At 36.2% G+C, this 15,441-nt stretch overlaps 2 protein-coding genes across 2 annotated transcripts; one reads left to right on the top strand and one right to left on the bottom strand.

Moving 5' to 3' along the window:
- The first annotated feature begins 2,775 nt into the window (after positions 1–2,775).
- LOC113277267 (putative F-box/FBD/LRR-repeat protein At1g78760) lies at positions 2,776–5,620 on the top strand. Its single transcript, XM_026526404.1, has 4 exons — positions 2,776–2,973; positions 3,921–4,820; positions 4,911–5,060; positions 5,181–5,620. Exons 1-4 carry the CDS (start codon positions 2,932–2,934, stop codon positions 5,517–5,519), a joined length of 1,431 nt encoding a protein of 476 aa, XP_026382189.1. The 5' UTR covers positions 2,776–2,931; the 3' UTR covers positions 5,520–5,620.
- A 7,490-nt stretch (positions 5,621–13,110) lies between these two features.
- LOC113278760 lies at positions 13,111–14,998 on the bottom strand. The gene is made up of 3 exons (XM_026527514.1): positions 14,870–14,998; positions 14,470–14,672; positions 13,111–14,375 (listed from the first exon to the last, which is right to left on the bottom strand). Exons 2-3 carry the CDS (start codon positions 14,654–14,656, stop codon positions 13,111–13,113), a joined length of 1,452 nt encoding a protein of 483 aa, XP_026383299.1. The 5' UTR covers positions 14,657–14,672; positions 14,870–14,998.
- Positions 14,999–15,441: the final 443 nt, after the last annotated feature.

A 15,441-nucleotide genomic window follows, 5' to 3' on the forward strand; every position in this document is an offset into this window, starting at 1 on the left:
GCTAATGCATATAATAAACAATGGAATTCTAGAAATTCCATGGAAGGTGGAAAACATAATTGAAGAAGCGAAAAAATGTTCTTCAAAATAATCCACAAGCTCAGTTAAATATATCAACAGGGAACAAAATCCAACGACGGACTTAATGGCTCAAAAGCAAGAATACTGAAACTTCAACATATGTCTGCTTACTTAAAGCAGAAAGTCCAAAACTCTAGTGTCATTTGTAATGATTTCAATAAGCAAGAAATTTCTTATTTTTTATACTATATTGCCTAAATTAATATTATACTAACTTTATATAAAAAAAAAAGAAATCACCGATTCTAACAAATAGTTTATTCACTAAGTTGTGTCCACTGATTCTGAGTGTTCTTCGTGAGTGAAGAACGTCAATACGGAATCGTCCTACCCGGACATGACATCAATCGATTCTTGTTGATGTTTATACACAAAAATCATAAAATTTCATGTGTGGTGATCAATTAACATAAGTTGATTCTAGGTTAATAAAATTAAACATCAATTAATCGACCGAATTAATACTAATTGATTAAAGAAAATAGTCACTAAGAAAAATAGTTGGTTAAGGGGTTTTGAAGTTTACTTCATCATTACCTTTTTTTTGTGTTCCAGCATAGTGCTCAAACTATCGAGGTTAATATTTTTCTTTCCATTATACGTATTTTCCCTTCAAAATACGGCTGAATATTTTTTGTTGCTTAAAGTTTGATATGTTGTAATTGGGGATAAAATTTCATCTACATAACATCACAAAATACCACATGTTTGGTCATGGTGTTGTTATATCATATATGATCTAAAACAATGCCAGCAAAACTTTTTCTAAAATGAATGATTTAGGATCAAATGATTCAAATTACATGGCATTTACTCTGAACTATAAATTTTTAGCATTCTCAAACTTCTCATGGTGCAATTCAACCTTGTTCCCTTCTTATCGGAGAAATTTATCATGGTGTATTCTTGTTTTACACAAGTTTTTGAGCTTAGGACACTGGTGATACCACCCGACGACTATACCATCCTAATATCCCATTCTCATTAGAATTTTGTGTGATATCCATCACTTACAAAAAAAGAAAAAAAAAAGTAGACCACACTTCACTCAACAATAGTCTCCTGCATTATTGGGCCTCAAAATCGTCCGTAGGCTTTTTAATGAACGGTTTTTTGGGGACAATGGTTATTTTGGGGGACCATGGTTTTATTTTGGGTAAAGACATTAGAAGTAAATCTAGGTCACCCCTTATCTAGATATTTATATTAATACCTAAATTACCCTCTTGATTAATTTTTTGATAATGATTAGTTAGTGTTAATAATAGTTAGCGTAGTGATTAGTAAAATGATTAAGTTAAAGATAATTAATGAGATTAAAAAATCAGATGGCTTTTTTTTTAAAAAAAAAAAGCAAAATTATTGAGAGAGTAAAGTTGGAGAAGATAAAGAAGGAAACCATGAAAAACAAAGGATTTTACCAACCACAGCCGAAGGAAGAGTATTTGGGTACCCAAGTATGTTTCAAACTTAGATAATGTTGGTTGAATTGCTCCAAATTTTCAAAAAACTGTAAATTTTTAGGGTAGATTTGGGCTTGTTCGGTTACCTTATGTGAAGAACAGGTTACCGAACTCATCTGAAAGTGTAGTTCGGTTACCTTTTCCATATACGCAGGTTATCGAACTCGTTCTTTAATGGAGGTTTTTAGTTGTTCGGTTACCTTTTCCATACACGCAGGTTACCGAACTTTGTTTATAGGACTTACAGAGTAATGTTCGGTTGGTTCGCAAACTTTAACCCAACAACATATCTAACCGAACTCCACATGTATGCAATTAGTGAAGAGTTCGGTTTGTCAAGATTTTTTGCGAACAAACCGAACATAGTGGAACAAGTTCGGTTAAATTGAAACTCAACATAGTAGGCAAAATAACACAGTTCGGTTACATTGGCAAAAAAAAATTCTTTTTGGAATATAAGTAGAGTTCGGTTACTAGATAGTTTTAGAAATTTTTGCGAACCAATCGAACAAGGTAGGTAAAGTTCGGTTATATCATAACTCAACATAGTAGGAAAAATAACACAGTTCGGTTACATTTTTTTTTTGTATTATGGGTAGAGTTCGGTTACTAACTAGTTTTAGAATTTTTCGCGAACCAACCGAACTCTGAGTTCGGTTATGAAAAATTAAATTCGTGATAACCGAAGTGTTCTTCGTGTTCTTGGTTTCAGAATGTTCGGTTACAAAACTAGTTTTTTTAAAACTATTCCTAACCGAACATGCCACTTTAACATCCATTTAAACCATATTTTGATGATTTCTACTCAATTTTCCTATCCAAAAATGAATTAAAAAGATTGATGGGTTTTTCAATCGAACGAGGAACGTCAAGGAAAGAGAGAAGAAGAAGAGAATAAAATTTTTTTCAAAACTAAAAATTTTTGATTGCTCTTTCGATTTTGATTTGATTTTGATATTAGTTAATAAATTCATTTAGATTAAATGTAGGAGTATATGATTAGATTTATATAGTTATTAAGTTAGTTTTAATTTAAGTTAAAGTAAAGGGTAAATGGATATTTACCTAATTTTAGGACACCCCTTAAAAATATAGGAAGGTTGGCCTAATAAGACCATACACCCCAAAAAACCATGATCCCTAAAAAATCGTTCTTCTTAATTTAGCACTTGCCACAGTACTATACTCCCTTCCCTCCTCTTCAAACTCCAAAAGGGAGTACACTAAAAATACCACTTAGACCTCAATTTCTCAGTCAATTTGTTTTGCTCTAACTTTTCCAGCATCTCTGCCCTCCTTCTATGTAAAAAACCCCAAAAATTAATCGAATCAACTATTGAAAGAGGCGAAATTGCTATAGAAACTTCTGATAATCAACAACTCGATTATGTCCCAAACCAAGTCTCTCTGCAGTCCAACATCACTACTGGTAAGTAGTTTCATCAAATTTGTTGGGTTTTAGAGTTAGATTCATCTTTGTGTGGCCTTTATATCAATAACTGAGATGTGTGATAACCATTAGATGCTAACATGACCATACTAATACGATTTTTTTGATCATAGAAGAATTCTTGACGATTTAGTTGAACTGAATTAGGATTTTCAGACAGTAACACTGTACGACTAGAGAGAAGAATCCAATAGGGAATAACAAAGTTAGGGTAATTTAAACGCACTGCTACAAGTACAAGTTGCTCTAAAGGCCATGAGTCCAGGCATAACTAGTTAGGTAAATTCCATGTAGAAGAGAGCTATGTTGTGTTAGGCTCCAGACGAGGCGATATGGGGCGCCTCGGAGCTCGTGGAAAAAAAAAACTGTACACATATTGGCGCCTAGGGCGCTTTATTGCCTACGCTCCCCTTGGGAGATTCGTGCGCTTAGGGCGCCTTTCACAACATAGGAAGAGAGAGCAACACTTAATTCCAGTTCATTTATCCCTAACTAGATACCAGGACAACAACAAACGTCTACCTTGTTCAAGCCCCAACTTAACCCAAGATGACTATAGGAAATGTAGCATCAGGCCAAGAGTTTAGATCACAACAGATAGCATATGCATTCATCATAGAAACATGATCAGGAGGGTATTGTGTTTCCAGAAATTTTGAGTAGTCGAGAGCTTTCGCGGAGAAGTCTTAGTGTACATTATAGGGTCAGAACCTTCTTTTTTTCTTTTCTGAATGTAAAAATCCCAGTACATAATGATCTATTCCTTTAAACAGTCATGTAAATGTTTTCTAGAGCTATATTTGGTCTCTTAAGATTCTCTAGTTTCTCTGATTGTTTTGTAGCTTCTGCATTTTGACCCGACTAATTTCATGTTGATCTGAATTTTCATTTGATCACTTACTTTCATTTTTATTTATTTTAAACAGAATTATCCGTATACTCAACAAAACAATATGAGTGAGGCAGAAGATAGGATTAGCAACTTGCCAGCCTCACTTCTTCACCATATTCTCTATTTTGTTCCTACTTGCGATGCTGCTCGGGCTAGTGTATTATCTAAACGATGGAAATACATATGGAGGTCTATCCCTAGCCTTCATTTTGAGTTCGAGGGTTCCTCGCAGGTCAATAAATTTATGAATTTTGTGGATACAGCGTTGGAGCTTCACGATGAGTCAAACATAGAGGAGTTCTTTCTCGAATCAGATGTCCACTTGAGCGAACCTCAAATTAGAAAGTGGATCTCCACAGCAATAAGTCACAAAGTTGAAGTACTCACTCTCATATTGAACCAAGAAAACCCAATTTCGATGCCATCATCAATTTATACTTGTGAGTCATTAACTAATTTGAAGCTATGTTCAAGCCCTGGTATCTGTTTTCCTGAATATATATCTTTTCCACGATTAAGAAGACTTATGCTTATTGGAGTGGAATTTATAGATGAGTGCTGGAATGAGCAACTCTTTTCCAATTGCCCAGTACTAGAGATTTTGTGTATGGTAAGCTGCACCTGGTCTGATATGAAGAATTTTTGTATTTCAAATCCTGCACTGAAATTCTTATTAATTTTAAATGTGGAAGAAGAAGATGGTTTTCTGAACTGTGTTCTCAAAATTCATGCACCAAGTCTAGAGTCTCTCACCTACAAAGGTAGGCCAGCGAAGGATTATGCACTGTCTAGCATCCCAAAACTAGTTGAAGTACACATTGACTTTTTCTATGAAGAATTTGGTGCGATGATTGATTATGGTGCAGTTGTAAGTAAGTTTCTTCGAGCAATTACACATGTGGCTTATCTGCAAATTTCTGTCCGAACCCTACAGGTAATACTGCTTGCATGCTGCTATCTTTCGTATGTTTATGTTTGTGTTGTTCTATGGAAAGCCGTACTCATATTGCCTTGTTATGAACAGGTTCTCTCTGTTGCAGACGATTTATTGAACACTTTACCTTCATATCATAATTTGAACCAGTTGCATCTGACTCAGAAAGTAACCGTTGGTAAAGCACTAATTGGTTTGCTCGAAAAAACACCTAATCTAGTATCACTCGATTTTGAAGGGGTAAGTCACAAACACACAAAACATTTTTCCCTCATTAGATACATCACAAACCAAATTTTGGATTACATTCGCTAACCTGTTATACTTAAGGTGTGTCAATCTTTTTAATTTTAAATTTAGTTTGTTCCGGCTTTCGCTGGCGAAGAAGAAGACAACAGTGACAATTCAGGTGATGATGGGGGTGAAGACAACCACTACAATGAAGATGATGGTTGGGCAGTTGGAAAGGTGGCTACCAGATGTTCTTTTCTAGAGCATCTCAAGTTAGTTAGCTTTGACAAATTTACTGGCAATGAAAGGGAGATGAGATGGTTGAAACTAATTTTGAATAATGCAAAAGCTTTGCAAGCATTGGATGTTTCTTTTGAGTCCATTTCACATGGGAAAAGCAAAAGGCTAATGGCAAATATTTCAAGTCTTCCAAAAGCTTCGGCGAGTTGTTTGCTCAAATTCTTCTAGGTCTTGTTTTCACAAGGCATTGTTATTTCAAATCTTAGAATCAGCTTTGTTTCGAAAACTGGTGGTAATTTTCAATTTGAATGGTTTACATTCTAGTTGCATATCCATGTCTTGTCATGAAAATGTTCTATCTGTTGGCAGTCTCTAGTACCTGTAGTTATGGTATAAACAATTCAGGCACATAGACTTTACCATCTCAATTCTTGAATTTATTAGCTTGTTATGTCCTTGTTGGAAACTCCAGCCCAAGCCCAAACCTGAGAACATGACTGATGTGCGAGGATTCTTATGCTTGTAATTTCTACAAACTCATCATCTGACAACTTGTGATGCTAGTGATAGCAACACTGATACTACTGAGAGTAATCCTGACCTTGACAATTATGTACTCAGACCATTAAAGTCCAGTTGGTTCTGGAGAGGTTCAAGGCCGAACGGTGGTCAAGGCTGGGAGGCGGTCCGGATGTGGATATCCGGTTGGTTCTCAGAGTTTGCATTTATAATTGAGGTGTCCTAATTCTAGCGATTGCGCTAATGGATGTCACGTATTCGAGAAACAGGAAACCTTTCATGGTCTGTGAGAACAGCGGCTTATAAGAACTAAAATCGATGATGATGATGATGAACTCAACTCTGAACGTCCACATCTTCCTGGGGAACTAATCTTGGAAAACATTGCCATCAGATTATCAGCTCGGGATCTAGCCAAATGGAGCTGCGCAAGTAAGTACTGGTACAAATCAATTTTGCATGATCCAAGATTTGCTTCCTCTCATTTTGATCATAACAAGAACAACTTAAACCTAGTCTTTAATCTCCTTAACGTATACAGATACGGCCAGTCTCTAGGTTACTTTTTAAGGATAGAAGAAGAAGAGGACAATGATGTCGAATTTCTTCTTAGTTATAGAATACTGTCGGAGATATCCAGCAATGCGTCGCATGAACTAGTAGGTTATTGTAATGGTTTAGTTTGTACTAAACGAGTGGGTAGCTCTAGGTTGATATCGATTTCCATTACCAGGATCTATCGTTTGATCTGATCATATGTTTAGATCGTAAATCAGGAAATCAATTATATAGGCTTACCCTATGGAAAACAGATTTGGTTTAAAGTCTTCAATTGAGGTTGAAGAAACTCTTAGTCGTGGGTGACATCGTCTAAGAGAATCAATTGCGCAGAATCCTGCTGAGATTCAAGAGGCGTAATTAGCATCAAATCAATTTTCAAGTTATTGAATAACCATAACGAAACATTCCAAGTCTACACCAAATGATCTCAGTGTTTGTTGGTTTCTCTAACAAGGAATTATGGCTTTCCTTGCAATTGTCTTTTTTTTTTGATCCAGATTAGGTCCTTTTGAGAGTTTTTTGATTTGGTTTTTGTTTTTAGTATTTGGGATAATATTGTTGAGCATTGAACTAGGCAACCAAAGAAAATATCTTTGCTGATTTATCCATAAGCCAAGCTTAGTTACTATAACACCTTGGTCCTTTATTAGAGTACTAGATCGTCCGTAAATTCTGACCAAGGTGAACTTATTGTCATTATAGGAAGCATATTCTTTCTAAAATTCCAGGAATGTGTCGCAACTGCATTTTTCATTATATCACAACAGTAAGCACAAACCCCATTTGATATGTGAATGGGTCGGTCACTTCTACTTGATATTTTATGTCAGTTTCTGTGTACTTTACCTTTCAACAAAGTTTTAGTGTTAATCGAGTCTGTAATTATTATTTTTCTTGTTTTTCCAGTTCAATATCCTTTAGTAACTGTATATTGATAGTATTGTTTTAGTTGTATTTTTTATTGTATCTTGGTTTTAGTTTAGTAAATTTGTAATAAAACTATTAGTTTTAGTATCACACAAACCATGTAAGATGTTACTCGACAATTTTAACATGATCATCTTTTAACTTTCGTCAAGAATATAAGATGAACTTGGTCGAAGCGAAAGATTACCAATACATATTTCGAGAAATATGTAAGCGAGTTAAACTCAGCTCGAAATCTCAAATGTGTATAATAGAAAACTATATCGTAACACGACTTATGTCTCAATATAGGAGATAGAGTAGAAATAGACTTTCCAAGTGATACATGAGTTTCAGTCTCCACATACCTTTTGTTGTTGAAGTTCCACAAGCTGTCCTTCGTAGTTCTTCGTCTTCAAATGATGAACGTCGTGAAGTCTACGACTCAACTACACAATCTTTGTCCTAGTCCGAGGCATCTATAAGTAGACTAGAAATCAAGACTCATAGTTTTGATCAATAACATTGACAAACAAGCTTGAGATAGCAACGCTTGCGAGTTCGACCGAGCAGTGCTCTAACAACTACATTTTAGAATGAAGTTAATTGGTAGTAGGCTAGTGTTTGTAGCAGTTTAGTACAGTTTGGTGTTCAACCTGGACTAGGTTCCGGGGGTTTTCTGCATCTGCGGTTTCCTCGTTAACGAAATTTCCGGTGTATGTGTTATTTCTTTTTCAGCATTATATTGTTTACCTTTATAATTGAAATACCACAGGTTGTGTGGTTGATTAATCACAGTTCCTAGGTCCAACCTTGTTGTTGGATAAGACTTAATTAATACTTGAACATTGGGCTTTGGTACAATTCAAGTACTGTATGTGTTGATTAGGTTCACAGACTTGTTTCTGTAAACGTTCTAATCTCGAGAGAGAGAGAGATAGAGAGATAGAAAGAGAGAGAGAGAACTCTAGGCACTTTCCTTGATTGAGTTTTTGTTAGAGCACTGCTCGGTCAAACTAGCAAGCGTTTATATCTCAAGCTTGTTGTCAATTTTAGTGATCAATACTATAAGTCTTGATTTCTAGTATACTTATAACTATGTCTCAGACTAGGATATAATGTGTAGTTGAGATTTAGACTTCACGGTGTTCATCAATTGAAAACGAAGAACTACTAAGGAGAGCTTGTGGAGCTTCATAAACAAAGGTATGTGGAGACTGAAACTCTATCACTCAGAAAGTCTATTTGTACTCTATCTCCTATATTGAGACAAAAGTCGTATAGCTATATAATATTCGATTTATACACATTTGATATTTCTAGCTGAGTTTAACTCGCTTACATATTTCTCGAAATATGTGTTGGTAAGCTTTCGCTTTAACCAAGTTCATCTTATATTCTTGACGAAAGTCAAAAGATGATCATGTGAAAATTTCCTGGTAAAATCTTATATGATTTGTGTGAGACAGACATTCGATGTAGACTCAGAATGTTTCGTATTGATTATTAAATCACTTGAAAATTGCTTTGATGTTAATAGTTTGTGTAAGACAACTATTGTCGTCCTCTAAAATTGTTTCAATGATTGAAATAGAGTTTAGAACACTTAACCATAATTGGATTGACATAATGTGCGTAGTTGCAAATATGTTGATCCAAGACCGGTGTAGTATGCATACATACCCGTATGTGTACTGGCGAGGTCGGGTGAAGATCGGTGTAGTATGCGTACATGTACTGTTGAACATAGTCCAAGTCCGGCTACTTAGGTATGCGTACCCGTTTGCATACTTGAGTGGGTTATGTTCTAGAATCGGTTGTGCATGCCATGAACTAATACATATTTATATAGTAAGGACTACAATCTTTTGAAAATCGTGGCTATAATGTTGATGAATTGATTCGAGTTAATCAAACCGATTTTGCTTCAATTTTGTCTTGTATACTTCTATGAGAATATAAACAATTGAACAACTCTATAACTAGTTTCATTTGAGTCATTTGTACTAGTTGTGGTTAAGATGAATAAGGTTGATATGAAAGTGTTCATAAGGCAAACTTCTGTTAACTATTGTTGAGCCAACCTAGTGTACACGTTTAAGTACGGTTACCCATATCTGAATGAAGGTACATTTCATTTTTGTGTAACAAGGTAAGACCATCTAACGGTGGAGAGATATTTCTTTGGTTTCAAGCAAACTTAGCTTGGCTCTTAGATAAGGTTTCATCTAACGGTGAATATTGATTTCTTTGTTCCAAAGCTATCAAACCCTGATGTTAAGACTATATAAGGGAGAACTCTAGCAACTGGGAAACTTAATCCCCACACCTCCTGTGTGATACTAGTTGCGACTAGAGTCGATTCTCCTTTAACCTTTAACGACTTAAAGAATTCATTGGGATTGAAGCCAGATCCAACTATTTTCTTTGTAGTTGTGTGTTCTGATCTTACTTTTACTATCGTGATTGAGTCATATCTTCTCTAAGATTTTCTTGAGATTTATCTCCGATAGGTAAGATTAAAAGTAGTCACAAACATGTTCATCTCATCGTTTGTGATTCCACAATATCTTGTTTCGCTTTCATACGATTAAGATTATTGTGAGGTGATTTATAATACTTGGTTGTTCTTCGGGAGTATAAGTTCGGTTTATCAATTGGTGTGCACCTTGATTTATCATAAGACGAAACAAAACTCATAGGTATTTCCGTGGGAGACAGATTTATCTATCTCAATAGACTTTTCTGTATGAGACAGATTTGTTTATCAATTCTTCGACTTTGGGTCGTAGCAACTCTTAGTTGTGGGTGAGATCATCCAAGGGAATCAAGTGCGTAAAATCTTGCTGGGGTTCAGATACGTAAGGAGCGCAATTTTACCTTGATCAGTGTGAGAGTGGTTAGGGATCAAGTACATTTCAGTCCGAAGTTCATTGGTAGTAGGCTAGTGTATGTAGAGGCTTAATACATGTGGTGTACAAAGCTGGAATAGGTCTCAGGGTTTTTCTTCATTTGCGGTTTCCTCGTTAACAAAATTTCTGGTGTCTGTGTTATTTCGTTTCCGCATTATATTTTCTTTATAATTGCAATATCATAGGTTGTGCGTAAGTTCAATCAGTTCTTGATTCCGGATTTTGGGTTGTCGATTGAATTGATTTACGCTTGGATATTGGTTTGTGATACCGTCCAAGTTATTTCTCTTATTCAATTAGGCTCGCAAATTCTGATTTGCTTGATTACGGATTGAATTGTGAAATTGAGACATAACTCTTTGATATACTTTTCTAATGGTTGAGTCTGATTGTCTAGTTGATTCTCTTGAAAGTATCTTGGAGTTTGTCCATATAGATTGTTAAACGAAATATTGGGTGTGGTTGTTAGAGCCCCACGTTTTCACTTTTTACTCTCGAACTTGTGTTGAGTTTGTCCATATAGATTGCCTAAGAAAAAGTTGGTGGTATATCTTGGTACCCCAGAGTTTTCAAGCACCACTATCAACTGATGTGTTATAAAAATACCCGAAAGAAAAAAAATTGCATCATTGGTAAGTGGTAACGCACCACCAAACAAATGCAAAATGTTGTTTTAAAGATCATATTGAAGTATTATTCCCAAAATCACTTATTCCTAATTTTCAGTTATTGTAGCAGTGCACTGTGAAGCAAATTCTCAAATGTATTATTAACATTTGATTATTCTCCGTAAGGCCTGAGTAATTTGGATTATTCACTCACATAATAACTGGAAGTAAAAAAGCACCATTGAAGATGAACTTTAGCGGTATTATTCAGGAAATATGAAAAATAGAAGAACAATAGGTTGCATATTGAACACAAATGCAAAACTTAACACCAGGTTGCACACTATATATATACAAATTCAACAAAGAACTTCAACTTTTACTTATGTAACTCACCAACTCCAATTCGAAGTCCAAACGCAGAAACATCATTAAAACCGAAAGATACTTCAACACGGCAGTGATAACTTCCTTGAAATATGAATTGAGGTCGGAAGTATGAAGAATGAGTCATTAAGCACTCCCATAAACTCTAAACTTTTTTAATTTTGAATCCAGTCGAGTGAAATGACTTTAAGTTTTCACCCTAACTAGACCTTGGTGTAGAGGACTAGAACACGCTCAGACCCTTTTGACATCAGGGAATAAAAACAATAGATATTGATTAAGAAATTAGATGCAAAAACAAGCTAATTATGATGGCAAACTTCGGTTGAAGGTGAAATTGGATGAGTTATGTAGAAATTGAACACATGAGATCAAATATAAAGTAATCTACAGATAAAGTTGGAGATTACCAGCAGAGACTCAAATTTTAGTTGTTGAGTTAAGATATTTCAAATCCAAAACAACCAAACTGGAAATCCAAAATAACCAAGAGCTCAAGGACTAAACTGAATTCTAAATCCAAAATACATGCTTAATCTTGCTTGTTGACGTAGCATGTATTAAAAAAAAACTAATTTCGTCCAAAAAAACCCCAAGAACATACTCCATACCAAATACTCCATGAATCTTCAATCAAACTTCATGAACAACTGTGATATATTTGAGAATCAGTCAATTACAAACCTAATTACATCAGAGAATTTTATTTTGGATGAAGCACCAACAGAAGTTGATGAAAAACAGCATCAGCAGCTGCAACAGCAGAAGAAAATCGATTTAATGGTGCATGTGGTGATGAAATTTTAGGTCAAGTCTAAGGATCGACTTGGTTAAGCTTCCCCTTCGATGATACCATAGTAAAATTGAAAAATCTCACGTCTAAATTGCTGACGATTTGAATCAAATTGAGTTTACATGACATATGAGAATATTTAGCTAGGACTCGACTCTATCAGTCTCTCTTACATTTCTCATGTGTGTTGCACACACTTATAGTTCTCTCCCAATAACATACATCACATTTCAACACACACTACACATTCTCCTATCCTATTATAACGGTCCCAAAAATGAACCACGGTGCCCAAAAAATCGTTCTAAATTTTACAGCAAAAAAAAATTGCGTTTAGGATTCTTTATGGTGGGCTTTAGCTCCGGAAAGCTTGGAAATAGCTCTGCCCCTGTTGTCAAGCCAAATGTGACTTGGCTTTATACAAGAATGAACTATTGGTGTTTGGCCATGGTGATGAACACCATGTTAGCTCCGCTCATGTTTTCAAGCCAAATGTGATTTGGCTTTAAATAACAATGACTTATTGGTATTTGTCAATGGCGATGAACACCATGTTTGTGTTTTTTTTTTTTTTTCTTGGATCTGATTTTGATCTGACTCACCTAGATCTAATTGAAATCATCTGACTCTTCTGAATCTGAATAAATATATTTGTTTCTTAATCGGATTTGACTCATCTGACTCAAAAATATGGGAGCCAATAACTTGGTCCCATGAGTCGGGACATTTTGTTACCCGACTCAAACAGGTCCGAGTCAGGTAGTGAGGTAGACCTGACTCAAAATTTGAAGAAAAAAAAGAAAAGAAAAAACAATCTGACATCTGACTAATGTCTAGTCACGGGGTTGACTCAGATCCGGAGGCCGAGTCAGGTGCAATAAAAAAAAAACATGTTGGAAGGTAATAATCACCATAACTGAAGTCGGATTTTAACCGGAGATGCGAGTTCGTTTAGCTGTTGGCTGTAAACTGTAGCACTGAAACTTAGAGGCTCGCTATGCATCTATCTACCCCAATTGTTAGTCATATTCGATTCAGAAATCACCCATAAGTAAACACAAGGACCCAAGTCAAGATTTTACATAGAAAAACAGACAACCCCTTATACATTGTTGGTAAGATGTTTTGATTAGTTATGTACTACAGTGTGTTGTTTGAGTCAGAGAATAATCGCCCTCTTGGGAATAGCTGCAACTACCCTGCTCGACGACGGGAAAACCAGGAAAACTAACCTTTGCCAATTGTCTCAGCTTCCTTGCTTCATTGTCAGTCTCCAAAACAATTCCTTTGCGTCGTTGTTCTTCCACTTCCTTCTTCACTAATTGCGTCTTTGAGAACATGGACCCTTGTGCTTGGATTTTGGTGACGCTTGACGAACCAGGACCCAGAACAGGAACAATAGTTGCACTCATGGCACTTAAAGGGTGATCAATATGTCTTGCTCCAATGTCCCTTGTCTCTGAGCCAAGTGGGATGACTGGAACTAAGCCGGTTTCCGGCTGAGACGACCCATGCAGAAATCTTGGCCAATGCTTCCGTGGGAGGAAAGGCAGGATGAGACCCTTGGCGACACATTTTATTCCTAGATTGAATGATACATTTCCAAGTTGAGGGAGCTCCACAAGGCATTTTATTAGAGCATACCACTCGTTGACAAGTTGAGCTAAAAAGCTTGTGAATAAGAGAGTAAGCATTCCAATACCCGAAGTCCTGTCTTCAAAGAAACTCTTGTGTCCCAAGAAGATAAATAATCCGAAGCTGGATGCTTCACATAAGAGGGATACGCTCTCTGCGACATGGACCCCTCGTCTAATATACGGTTTGAGACCAAACAGACACAAGAGCTGCACTACTGTCAGAGAAAAGGCTACAATACTTTGGCTTGATCTAGGTGATGAATAAGCTCCAGAGATGAATCCCAAAGTGACTCTTCGTAGAAGGTCTAGAATTACATAGGCTGATCTCGAACAACCAAGGAGTTTCGTAGATATGGAAATTTTAGCTGCTTCACTGTCTTTGACTATGTTCACAACCTTCATTCTTCCAATCCCACTTTCACTACTGTAGGTCCACTTGCGTACGTTGTTGGAGTCATTATGATCAACTGAAACTAAAATTGGAGGACCCTTCCTATCCTCGAACAACAACCCAAATCCTGGGAGGAATGATGAAGGCATGCCTTCCTTGTAGAACCACTTGCCTTGTGTACTATTCCCTATGAACAGATCAAGCATCTTCGTATTCCATGGTTTATTAACATTTTTGTAGGTAATTTCCTTGTATTGGACAAAATTATTGGTGAATACTGCAACTATCAAGAATAGGCTGACCGATAAGATAACTGCTACAGGTATAGCTAACAACAATGCGCCTGTGATAATTCCTGCTGTTGTATGGCCTATGTAAACGGCAAATGGTATCAATATACAAAACACTAAAATGACAAAAGTTGTCTGACAAGGAAATAGAAGTTTGATTGTTTAGCTTGATACCTCTAAGGACAAATGCTGCTGATTGAGAGATACAAGGGAGGATGAGGACCAAAAGAAAGAGCTCAAATCTTGGTACCGATAGCGTAAAGTGAACAGATGTTCCAGTCCTCCATGTTAGGAAAAGTACAATTAGAAAATGGCTTACTAGTAAACCGCCACAACCAATTCCTAGCCAAAACAAGTTCATCTCCAAGTCTCTCCATCTGTTTATAGTACAATCTCAGTATTACATTTATTTATAATTAGGAAAATGGTTATTACCCAGTATAATTCTCCGCCGTCATAAGATACATTGCGGCTAATGGTTCTTGTCTCTGTCAGAAAACCGGTGAAGGATTTCGATTCATAAGTTCTTACAGAAATAAATTCAGAAACTTAACCATGTGCACTAAAAACTCACCATGAAATGAATGAAATATTCATCAGCATCAAGAGGTTGTCCATAGAATGTATTTTTTATGCCCACATATGGTAGCTCTTGCAGACCACTGATCTCCGAGCCATTCATGACTTCTAATTCATCTTGTTGACTTAATGAAATCTCATTTTCATTATTAGACAAAGAATAATAGTTCCAGATAGATGACTTTTCCTTCTTCCATGGAAGGTCCTCACGAGGAATCAGCCATCTGAGTCCTTTTGTTGTCTCAGTATACTACAGAGGTAGATTACGCGACATCCTGTCTGAAAAGACAAATACTTGAAGGTGTCCGACCATGCCCTACGCAAAGAATAACAAAAACTATGGGATACATGCATACCCAAACCATAAAGCTTTTGTAACAGTTCTGTCCAGCTTATATTCCTAGACTCTTTAAATGATTCTGCATTACCACTATCAAATATCTGTAATACATACCAAAAGATTCATTGATGGATCTGAAATTACGACGTTGCTAGTCCCGCTACCTGAAGCACCTATTGCTACAAGATTTGTAGAGGAAAGGGTAAGAACAGCAGCTGTTAGTGATG

This window comes from Papaver somniferum, chromosome 5 (genome assembly GCF_003573695.1).
Source record: "Papaver somniferum cultivar HN1 chromosome 5, ASM357369v1, whole genome shotgun sequence".
NCBI lineage: Eukaryota > Viridiplantae > Streptophyta > Magnoliopsida > Ranunculales > Papaveraceae > Papaver > Papaver somniferum.